The sequence below is a fragment of the Neolamprologus multifasciatus genome, chromosome 11 (assembly GCF_963576455.1).
Source record: "Neolamprologus multifasciatus chromosome 11, fNeoMul1.2, whole genome shotgun sequence".
NCBI classification, from domain to species: domain Eukaryota; kingdom Metazoa; phylum Chordata; class Actinopteri; order Cichliformes; family Cichlidae; genus Neolamprologus; species Neolamprologus multifasciatus.
This window is the reverse complement of record NC_140449.1, coordinates 18,134,800-18,147,364: the sequence shown is the minus strand read 5'-3', so window position 1 is coordinate 18,147,364 and position 12,565 is coordinate 18,134,800. Positions and strand designations below refer to the sequence as shown.

The following is a 12,565-nucleotide window of genomic DNA, read 5'->3' as shown; positions in this document are numbered from 1 at the left end:
ATGAATAAATTAATGGTCTTTGCGGCCTTGAAAAAGGTTAGTCAGTGTGCACCTTGGCAGTGCGCTTTGATCCAGAGTTCCAGGTATTAATTTGTGTGGAAGAATTCGATGTGTTGTCAAGAAAAGGATGTGGGCTCAGCTCTGAAAATATTTTGTAGAACTACTCAAAAGCAAGGTATTGTGCAATGCACATCATTATTGTTTTAAAGATGATGTAATGATTATCAAGAAAACTGATGCTGGAGAAGCTTCATAAGCTGATGTCAGCTTCTAAACCAACTTCTCGTGTCCTTTGAAAGACGTCTACAAAATTCATGTCATATCTGCTTAACGCTAGAAAAAACAAAACAATGTCCAGACTGTCAATTCAGTTTTATCTATACAGCACCAAATCACAACAACAATCAAGGTGCTCTATATTGTAAGGTAAAGATCCTACAATATTAGAAAGAAACCCCAACAATCGCACAACCCCTAGGAGCAAGCACTTGGAAACAGCGGGGAGGAAAAACCTCAGACAGAACCAAATTTAGACAGGAAAACCCAGAGCAAAAAGACACAAGACAAGAATGGGAGAAAGAACCAGAGTTTAATAGTTACTGGTAATTAAATGCAGTGATGTATAAATACACAGGAAGTTAAAACAGTGAAGAAAAAAAACCCACTCATACGTGTATCACTGGAAGACCCCAAGCAGCCCGAACCCATTGGATTATAGCCAAGGGATGGCTTAGGGTCACCTGATCCACCACCCAACTATACGCTTTATCAAAAAGCAAAGTTTTAAGCCTAATCTGAAAATTAATGAGGCCGTTTATCTCCCAAATCACAACTGGGATATGGCTACATAGTAAAGGGGCCTAATAATAAATTACAACAGTGTAGCCTAGAAGTAATACATTCATGAATAAATGTATGAAGCATCAGTAATATTGCACAAATGAATGGAGGCTGTCCTACATTTTTGTTTAATGTAATCATTAAATATTTCTCACAGTACTGGAGGTCAAAGCAATCCCATTTAAAGTAAATATCTGGTTACACACCACATTTCGAAGATTTGTAGGACCAGGTACACAAACTTAAGCTTTTTCTGAATTTAAAAGTAGGAAATTAGAGATAATCCAGGCCTTTATGTCATTAAAGCTAAAGTTTACCTTAATTTGTATCATCTGGCTTCATAGATAATTAAAGCTAGGTATCATCTGCATAGCAATGAAAATATATGCAGTGTTTTCTAATAGTATTGTCTAAGGAAAGCATGGACAATGTAAAAAGTATTGGTCCCATCACAGAACCCTGTGGAACTCCATGACTAACCTGTGTGAGGACTCCCTATTACCCTGCACAAATTAAAACCTGTCAGATAGATATAATTTAAACCACTGCATTATAGGTTTTTTTTTTAAAAATAACAATTTTGTGTTCTAATCTCTGTGGTCAACAGGATCAAACACTGCACCTCAAATATAACCAGACAATAACAGAGATGAGCCCACTGTCAGAGGCAGTAAGAAGATCATTTGTAACAGTCACTATTTCCATTTCTGTGCTATGACACACTCTAAATCCTGACTTAAAATCTTCAAAAAGAAAAAACAAAACATTTCTTTGCAAGTAATCATTTGACTGTCTCACAACTACTTCTTCAAAAATTTTAGAAATAAAAAGGAAGGTAAGAAATTGGTCTATATAGGTAAGACAGCTGAATCAAAAAAGGGCTTTTAAGTAAAGGTTGATTTATTCATCATATTTAAAACTGGAGCATTAATTAATGGTATACATTTTTGAGTAGAATTGAGGGGTCTAAAGGCATTTTGATGGCTTAAATCAGGGGTCAGCAACCTTTAACACCCAAAAAGCCATTTGGGCGTGATTTCCACGCAAAAGAAAACACTGGGAGCCGTAAAAACTTTTTGACATCTAAAATGAAGAAAACACTGTATATATTGTTTTTTTTTACCTTTATGCTTTGTGTGAACAACTAAGGTGTGTTGATTATGAAATCCATGAAGTGCTATAGAGAAAATCAGATTTTATTTATGTAATTAACACATTTTGAACTCTTAAAGAAATATAACAAAAGGAAAGACACCCAGCTGAACTAAAATGATCGATGTAGCAAACAAAACCTGTTGTGAGCCGCCACCCTTATATCGCCTTTGGGCTTTTGGAGCCTTGACCTGACTTTTAAAAAAATAATTGAAAAAAAAAAAAAGCACTATGCTGCTGAAAAATAGATATTTGCAAAATTCTGCCTAAATATGTATTTTACCTGGTTAATGTGTGTGGCGGGGTGTGGTCTGCAGCGCCGCTGCAGGGGAGGCGGACGCACCTGAGTGGCACCCGCAATCACGCCTCGCCGCCTTAACGTCTGTGCTATCTGTGCTGTTGTGTTGGTGTGTGTCGGGCTGTGAGCTTTAACACCGGCTGTATGCGTACAGCAACCGTGTGTGAAAAGTGGTCAACAAAGAGATGCTGAAAAGCATGTTCATGCAAACATCGTTGGGTCTGCCCTGGTACAATGGGACTTCTGGTCCTGAACCTCTGCGCACAGCGTCTGAAAATCGGGGCTGTATGAAGTCACTTTCATCTTTACGCAGGACTGTAAGCTGTCATCTGTGAGGCGTGAGCGGTGTTTGTTATTAACATAGTTCACGGTGGAGAACAGCTGCTGACATTATGTTATGACATAATTGGCTTACCTGGGGTTGAAAGTCTCGATAAATGCACAGCGTTTCGGCAGGTATATCGGCTTCCGCAAGTGTGACGCTTATTTTGAGCGATCAATAAAATAATAGAATATAATTTTGTATTTATATTTCAATATCACAATAATCTTCCAATTTGGAACTACAAGTTAAAAAAGAACTAACATAAATAAAATACACTTCAGCTAATTACTTAAAAAAAATAATTTATTTTCCCAAACCACACGGAGCCGCACTACAAGGACTTAAGAGCCGCAGGTTGCCGACCCCTGGTTTAGAGGAACACATTATTGAGGTTAACTCAGAAAAATCAATTGAAGACAAAGACTAAATAAATGTTAGCAGTTTTGAAAGTGGCTATACTTAATGGCACATCTGTGGGGCGGCTGTGAATATTTTTTCTCTAATGGTTAAAAATTTGTTCTGTTCTGTTCTACAACACTGTTTTATATAAAATATAGAACAAGACTGCTCTGGAACCTTCTGTTTTAAATTTCCATTGCAGTTTTTAAAAAAGCTGCTCTACAGACGCCACATTGCTTACACATGACCACACTTGACACATACTGTGTTTTCCCATGCTGTGCTCCAGACATTCATCTTGCTCAGTGGTGCTAAATGTACAACAATAGCCAATCTCCACACCCTGAGGTGAAGCAGGGCTGACTTCAAACACTCTTCCCACTGCTGTCCATGTGGGCAAAGAGAAGATGCCCCATAAAACAACAGTTTCTACCACTTACCAACTAAACCTCCATGTCCACCTCTGTGAAAGACTGCTACCCCCATGTGGTTAAAACTATTACTCATTTTGCCTATGTGCTTATTTGTACACTTACACTTAAACACTTACACCTAAGGCCATTTCCAACACTGAATTTTAAATTATAGTTTTGTAAGGTACAAATACTAAAGTGCTGCTTTAACAAGCTATGTGTATTGAGTAACAAAAAATAATGCTAATCATACTAATAATTGCCAATTTCTATTTGATATAAAAAAAATACTAAGGCATTGATATGAAACACATGGTAAAGATGCAATTAAAGTTCTTGGTTAAAGGAGTAAGCAACACCTTTTTCATGCTGTAATAAAAATCTTGAGTCATGCTCATTTATTGCTTCCACTGCCTTGGGATTTTACTCCTGTTTGCATCTTTCTTTGTTTAGTTTTTTCCCTGAGTTCGAATAAAATTCTCCTGGGCAGAAAGACCTAGAGGGTCAAAGAAGAACTTGTTAGGTTTAGGGGCTCTCTTTCCCTTTTAGGTGACTATTTATTTTGTCTTCTAAATATACCTGCTATTTATAAAACTGCAAGGCTGGAGTTGAATACCACACATCACCACTTTTCAGTAGTGTAGAAAAAATCCAAATGAGAGAGATTTAAATTATGCAGACACAATTGTTCATAAAGACATGGACACATCACACAATGCTCTAAATTTTTATCAGTGAAACCCAAACCACATTTAAGCAATATAAATATAAAAAAATATAATCAACAAGGCATCAGTCAGTCAGTCTTAATTTAAGTCACCATAGGCGTCAGAAGGCAAAGAGCTTTGTACAGTTAGTTTGTACAGCCAAATCTCTAGTAAATTGTGGCAGAGTGTTATGATAGATAGAGCAGGTCAAATCTCAGCACCTAAGGCAGAAGGTTTCTTTCAAGGCCTCAGTCGTAAGCAAGTGTTTCATTAACAGTGGATTTATCCCCAGCGAGAAGGATAGCACACCTCTCTTTACTCTCCAGCCAAAGTCATGGAAACATAGAGTAGGAAAGACACATTCATTACGAAACTATTCCCATGCCAAAAGTAAAGGACTGTGCATATACTACTGTAGGGACTTTTCTGAGCTGTGGGTAATGGCATGTGTCTGTGAGAGAGTGCACAAGAAATCCCTACTAAAATCCCTAATGAGTTTCAAGTAAAGGAATGGCGGTCTGCTCATGCAGCAGTGGATCGGTCTGTCCCTGCACGCTGTAAATCACACACACCTCAGGTAGGACCAGAGAGGAGGCCAGCAGGGGCCAGCTCCCCACAGCCTCCGCTATTCTTTTGGGGCCACCAGCAGTCAAGCACCAGGACGAAGGCGCCTCAAATAGAGATGGGAAACCCTCTAATCAGACTACACAGGTGGTCCACTTTGGTGGCCAGCTATTAGAAGCCTTCTGGGAAACAAAAAAAGGGGGATTTATTCACCATCGTTACTTCTAGAGGCAAAGAAGCACAAGCTCCTTCATGGTCAAGTGGGAAAGACAAATCAGACTCATTTAATATGTAATTTGATTTCTGATTTCCACTGACATTTTATCAAATTATTTCAAAATATGTATTAGTTTAAACCACTTTCTGCTCTGCAATCCAAAACATTCCCACACAAGTTGTGGTTTTCAGCAAATTCCCCTTTCCCCCCACAAACAACACACAGTTCACAAAGAAAAGTTTTCATTTATTGGACCTAAACTCTTTTCCAAAAGAGCGCTGAACTTTCATGTAGGAGTTTGTCTTGGCAGTTTTTTTAAGCATTTCTTAAGACTTTAAAGTATTTCAATTAAGAGGTCTAGCCTTGACATGATGATGCACAATCATTTACATTTTGGTATAAAGGTATAAATGGTATAAATGAATTTACACTTGACACTTGTGTATGGGAGTGAACCCTGACTGAATTAGTGGTTTCAGTGTATCTCTGGACCACTAAGACATTCTGTGAAAGGAAACTTAGTCTATCACACAACAAACCTTCCTGGGGCAAGGGGAAGTGACGCCTGCTATTCTCCCCTAACACCCTTCACGACAAGCTCCCTCACACACTCACACCAGACACACAGCTCTCTCTCATTTCCACCAGTGTCTAGCTCTCCACCCTCATGGCCAAATGCACTGTAGGGTAGAGCAGAGTGGTGAGCATTATGGTGACATGTTTATGGTGGCTCTGAGCAGCAGGGAACATTACCAGGAGTGGTGGCACAGGTAATTCATTACAATGTGACCTCGAAGGAGGAAATGAAACAGAGTCAATCTCCATGTGTACAAGCTGCCTTTGTGGCTTACTGAAAAAACATGGCAGGGTTAAAATAATCCATTATCGATGTGTTTAATTCAGACAGACTCTCATGTGCTTTCACAAAGATGTGTTTTCACAAACACATACCAAAACATACAATAATTATTTCTCATGGCCATTTACTAATTTTGATCCATTTGGAGAATATATTCTTAATGAATTAATTATTTCCCTGGTGTATCAAATAATAAAAAATATGAGTTTCTTAATGTTTTCTGACAAACAGTCCCAATCCCAAAAATACTGAGCGTACAGCTAGGTAAAACATGCCAAAGCAACAAATCGTTTAAAATAACTAATATTTTTAGTTTTTGTTTAAAAAATGACTTCAGATTGATTTTCTGTTACTCTGATAATAAATAAACCATTCCAGCACAGTGTGCCAGGAATAATTATTTTTAAATTTGAGTCTGAATTTAACTTTGCAGCTGTTTCGTTTATAAACTTATGTTTTTGGAAGGCTAAAGAAGTCCTGTGCATAGCAAAGCAATGTGCGACAAGTAACCAGGAAACAACTTTAGGTCAAACTTGGGTGTTACAGACAAAATTACTAAAAAAATAGACTCCAGCAAAAATATCACGTTGACTACGCATGTTGTGTAATGTCAACATAGGCTGTACATTATCTCCTGTGTGAAACCTTTTTATGAAGTATGTTGCAGTCACCGCACAGGAACAGAAGCAGCAGTGTTGGGGGTTGGGGAAATGTAATTAGGCTCACCAGGTGCACAGATCAGGGAACTAGTTGCTGTTTCCCAAATTTATTACTTCCGCGCAGATTATGAGGGTGCAGAACAAAATCTACCAAACGAGCCTCCAGTGAGGACTGGCAACAAGCAGACTCATTGTTATCGTGTATGGACACTACAGGCCATCTACCCAGCAGCACATACGCACACACTAAAAGGTTTAAATAACACGATCGCCATTTTCTTTTGGTCTACAGTGGCCTGGTTGCTCAGTGAGAAAGTAAACATTTCAGCAAATAGGTGGGTGCAGTTTTTATACCACACAAGAATATCAAGTTCACAGGAGCTCTTTCAGGCTTAAGCCAGCACGCATTACAGTCAGAATTCAAACTTTCCTCGTCCTGATTAGCATGTGCCGATTTTGCTCACAAAGGCCCAAGAGGACAGCCTGACTCTCATTATTAACCTAAAACACAAAATATAGTTTAATTCACAATGTGGTTAAAAAAATTAACCCCACTACCTTGAGTTTACACTTCATCTGGGCTGATAATCTATATTTTCATTGCAGCTAACAAAAAAGCGATAAGTTTCAATATTCTCTTGATAAGTGACCCTAGCTAGACTCTTCGATCAGGCTAGAATGTGAAAAATATGTAGAGTTGTTTAAATGAACTGACTAACTTCTGGCCTATAATACCCATCTAAAAAGACAGCAACCAACAGCAAAGGAGCGCCATCTTTTGTTCACACACCCAACCAGCAGGCTGGCTAGCAGTGGACAAGAATGTGTTCTTGTTTTCCAGGCGCCTAATTATAATGGAGAATGTTCTTTAAGCAGCAGGCCACCAGATGAGGAGGAAGACATGCCAAATCAAGCACTCGCTCTGTAATTATGCTTCACAGGCACTTGGCACAACGCGCAAGATTTCTCACTTCTCAGAGTGAGCACAGGCCAGCAGACAAAGGAGGGGGGCAGCAAAGTTTTTCCACTTTGAGCCAACTAATTGCTTCATTATTCCCCAATAAGTCATTTGGAAGACTTTTTTTTCTAAGGCTAACACCTTGGACACATGCACAGCACACAGTCAGAAGAGCGGGAGGATATTAAAAGCCAGTCAGGCAACAAACAAGAACAACAGAGACAGCTGAGCCCTGTCAGCTTCAATAGCAAGAGTCTGAAATATTACATTAGGGAACAGATGTAGTTCCCCACAGTTTGACGATCACACGTTCAAATCGTGAGGATTGGAATTCACTTTCTTGACTAGCCTTTGTTAAAAAGACATAAATGCCTTAGCACTTATCAAAAAAAATGCAGTATTCATAACATTTAATATAAAAAAACGTGACAAGCAAGGATTAGATCGAAATGAAAAACCCACAGGGCACTCTTCATAGGCTTTCCATGCTTTGTCCTCCTTTTTGATTTTAATGGAGACCATAGTTTACAAAATGAGTGTCATATTGTATTAGATAAGATGTGAAACTAGTGACTGAGATCAAAAACTAATTAGGAAAATGTTTACTTAGGGCAGGGGTCCCCAATCTCAGTCCACGAGGGCCGGTGTCCCTGCAGGTTTTAGATCTCACCCTGGGTCAACACACCTGAATCACATGATTAGCTCATTGCCTCTGGAGAACTTCAAGACATGTTGAGAAGGTAATTTATCCATTTAAATCAGCTGTGATGGATCAAGGACACATCTAAAACCTGCAGGGACACCGGCCCTCGTGGACTGAGATTGGGGATGCCTGACTTAGGGTATACACATGGAGGCCATAGGCATGGAGGCCATGAACTACTGCATTGGGTTCACTTTTTGGATCCAGTAGCTACAGAATTTACAGTTGAGGTCAGAAATCTGGATACGCTCATCAAGACTGATGCTCTCGTTAGTGATTGTGATTGACAACTGGCAGTTTCTCTTTAACAATGTAAAAATGATTAGTTTGACACCACTCACTGATTAAGCAATAATCTGAGCAATGGGAAAGTCCAAGGAACTCAGCGTTGTAGGGTTACACAAGTCGGGAAGGTCTCTTGGAGCCATTTCTAAACAACTGCCCATCATAATTTCAAACAACTTCATGCAGAGTTGCAAAGTTACAGACATTCTGTACTTCAGTAGAAGCACAAACACTACTGTTAAAAAATACTCCAGTAAAAGTTGAAGTACTGATTCAAATTCTTACTCAGGTAAAAGTCAAAAAGTAGAGCTCAAATAAGAAAGCAAAAAATAACTCTTTGGAGGATGTTTCTGGTTTTGTGCAAAGATAACTGAAATTTTTTTATTGTAATTATGCTCAGCTCGAACCTGAAGAAAAAGAAGGAACGTAAAAAAAAAATAAATCTCTGATTTCTGTTGCCTATATTGTAGAGGGTGACACAATAATTTCTATTGAAAGCTCCAGTAGATTTTCTTAGTGTACATGCTGTGATCAGCTGACCTGCTGCCCACTGTGGATTTACACAACTGAATTTAACAAGAAGTCAGCAGATGTTTCACAGCTGACACTACACTGTTTATGCTGTCTTTATATTAGTCAGTATAAAGTTGATATAAGGGTGGAATTCAGCGAATGAATCTAAGCATCATCAGCTTAACTTCAAATTCATCTCTGCTACACTTGATGTTGATGGTCTACCTCAGTGTGTTCCGCAGCAAATTTCACAATATGAAAAAAAAACCCCATAATGTCAGATGTACAGACCCAATATCTAATTTAAAAACATGAGGACTTTTCCAGTTTATCAAATCCCACTGAGCAGTCCTTACCTTTAAATCTAACCTCTCTTCTTCATCTCATGTCCTGTCTTTCTTATCTTTCTCCATCTCTGAGTGAAGTTAGCTCTCTTCCTTTTCTCTCCCTGTGAAATACAGAAGCTGGACCTTTAGCTAGCAACACACTGTGAGACAAACTGCATAAAACAGTTCGTGTGTTTGCTGATGTTTGCTGAGCTGATAGAAATGACCTAACACTTAAAAAAAAAAAGTAACTCCCTTTATGCTCGCTCCCCTTTTGTAGCACTAGCTAGATGCCGAAGTACCTCAACTTATGGACACCTGCAGTAATTCGATGTTGTGGCAAAAAACAAACAAACAAAGAAACCACTGCCCCATGTTTAACCTTTGATTATGGCACATGTCATCTCTTTTTAAGTCACATCCTCTGATGATTAATAAATGCAGGCTCGCAGTGACAAAACAATAACTCCCCCCAAATGTGTTAAAGCAAAAGTAACAAGCCTGTTCTGAAAATGTAAGAAGAAAGTGCAGATATTTGTTTCAAAATTGTGGGGAGTGACAGTAAAATGTTTTCAGAAAAAACTACTCAAGCAAAGTAGAGATACCTGAAAATTGTACTTAAGTACACTCACAAAGTACTTTACTTGTTACTTCCCATCTCTGACCACATGTAGCTACAAGTTATTCGGATGTGACATCACTTTGCCAAGGGCTGGAAGAAGACCCAAACTGTCACCAACAGATGAGAGGACACTGGTGAGGATGTTCAGCAACAACCTAGAAATGACCAAGGCTCAAGTCTGCGATGAACTGGCAATCACTGGAACACCAGCGTCACTGTCCACAGTGAAGCAATTTTTGCATCACCATGGACTGACAGGATGCCAAACAAGAAATAAGCCCCTAGTCCAAAATAGACACTTTCAAGTTCAACTGAGATTATAACTGCCCACACAGGCAAACCAAATTCTAGAGAAAAGTTTGATGATCAGATGACAAAAACGTTGAGCTATTTAACCACAATGTCAAGAGGTATGTTTTCATGATGTGTTTATAGGAGTAAAGGGTGAGGCTTTCAAACCTAAGAAAACTGTCAAGCATGGTGATGGTAGCATCATGCTTTGGGGCTGTTTCGCTGCCAGGTATGTTGCACAAAGTCAATGGAATAATGAAGCAGGAAGAGTACCTTCAAGTTTTTCACTTTCACCTCCACCACACATCAACAGCTAGACGGATGAAACCTGGACAAAACTGGGTTTTCCAACATGACAGTGATCCCAAACACACATCAAAACATGGTTTTGAAATGGAAAAAGCAGGCTAACATTAAACTTCTGGAAAGTCCCAACCTCAACCCAACTGAATATTTGGAGACTGTGCTTAGCTGGGTCCCAATCAATGTAACTGCACTCTATAAATTCTGCCAGGAAGAGTGGCCAAATATCCAACCAGAATTATGCCAAAAGCTTGTTGATGGCAACTAAAAGCATCTGGTTGAGGTTTAACTTGCTAAGTGAAATTTAACCAAATATTAGTCAAGTGTATGGATATATTTGAACCTGTGTGGATTTGATAAAATCCAACATAAATTCAAACTTGTGCACCCAATTCTTATTTTGTAAAATTATTAGACATGCACACTGCACAAGTGTTCCACCCTGAAAAAGAACAGATTAAAGAAATCACTCAGAACTCATGTTCATGATGAATGTATGTAAACTTTGCTGCATATATACAAAGCTGCATATTCAGTCTATAGTTGTTTCCCTTTTATTCTAAAAGAGGGATTTTTTTCACTTCATTTGCATATAGAGGTTAATTTAAATTGGTTTACAATCTTTACCTACTTAAATTCAAATGCATTACACTGCACTAACTTAAGATAACTAATGAAGTATCCCTCTGCAGAAAAAAATGTAATGAGTTAATTTCAATTCATTAACAAAAGCAACTTATATTAAGATTAACTATGTGCCAGCCGAACTCATTTAGATAAACTCCCCGAGAGGCTATAAAACAGCAATCAGAAAAAAAAAAGAGGAACAGGCTAATAAAATAAATATTTCCACAGCCCCATCTATAATTGCTTCCCAATCTCCACCCACAGGCAGTGGCTATTATTGTCTTTCCCAGCATGAACTAGAGGAGGCGCCATTAAATGATAATCTTTTGGGGTGGGAGGCAGCATCTGTGTTGCTAGCCTGTAGTAGACAAACACCCATGTGGAATAGCATAGGTTTAGATTTGGACATTGTAGAATAACACCGGTTTTCTAACTTTTTCTTGCACTTGTCTCATGAAGCCAAATTATGGAAATTTACCAAGCAATATGGTTCTCAGTTTAAAGCCAATTTTCCCAAATTTTAGATTTGGGGCATTGTATATCTACAAAACAAAGAATACAACTTATAAAAACAAACAAACAAACAAACAAAAAAACCACACACACACATTAAATAATAGATAACTCCAAGGTGCTTTGAACTAAGACAGATAATAAAAACACTGGTAGTTTGGATAAAATCTGAATTGTTGAACAATATTGGTTAGATAATATATTTCCATGAGTGTGTGTGTGTGTGTTTTTCACACTATTGTTCTCTTTTGAAGGGCCAATACCCAGACGTAGTATTTTTTTTTCCTATGTCAGCTGGCGAAATGATATGCAATGCATATTTTTATATAGCCCAGTTAACTACTTGTCAGGCGGACTGAAACAAGCTGCTGACTTTAAGTTGACTCACGACGTTTCCAGCTATGCGCGCGGGCCTGGCGCTGCATTAACTAATTGCACGCGCGACCCGGGCGCATATAGTAACTTCCAGTTTGTGTTTCTTCGATGTTGCAGCAGTAAAATAACACAGTGACACAGCTTTGAAAGAGAAACGAAGAGAGGAAACATCAACTGCCACCACACCTAGCAACAGGGTTGTCAGGACGCAGGAAGTAACTTGCTAGGTTGCTAATTAGCCACGTATGCTAAGCTGCAAACCGGGGCCATGGCCATTGCAGGCTGGGGCTCGGTACTTATCAGTTCTTACCGATGTGGTTATCCTCGATGTGGACGATGAGCTCGGACAGCGAGTCGAAGTGAAGTCCGCAGCCCCCGAACCTGCAAGCGTTGGAAAAGAAGGAAGCAGCGGCGATGCCTGTCATGGTCGCTGCAGCATTAGAAATGAGGGCAAGCGGCGGGGAAACGGCGGGGCGGACAGCGGTGAAAACAGCTGGAGCTCGCACTGGCAGCAGGCTGACTTCTCTCAGCTGCGTCAAACCAGCTGGAGACACTTAATGACACCGGAAGTGAGGCTGTTTGACTTTAATTAAAAAAGACAAACAATTTTTCTAAA

At 39.1% G+C, this 12,565-nt stretch overlaps 1 protein-coding gene across 1 annotated transcript in view; it reads right to left on the bottom strand.

Annotated features, from left to right (window-relative positions):
* Positions 1–12,565, bottom strand: part of jazf1b (JAZF zinc finger 1b) — a 22,629-nt gene extending 10,064 nt beyond the window's left edge. The window contains exon 1 of the mRNA XM_085178630.1: positions 12,260–12,565. Within this exon, the coding sequence (XP_085034756.1) occupies positions 12,260–12,374 (115 nt within the window). The 5' untranslated portion in view covers positions 12,375–12,565. The remainder of the gene's footprint in view (positions 1–12,259) is intronic.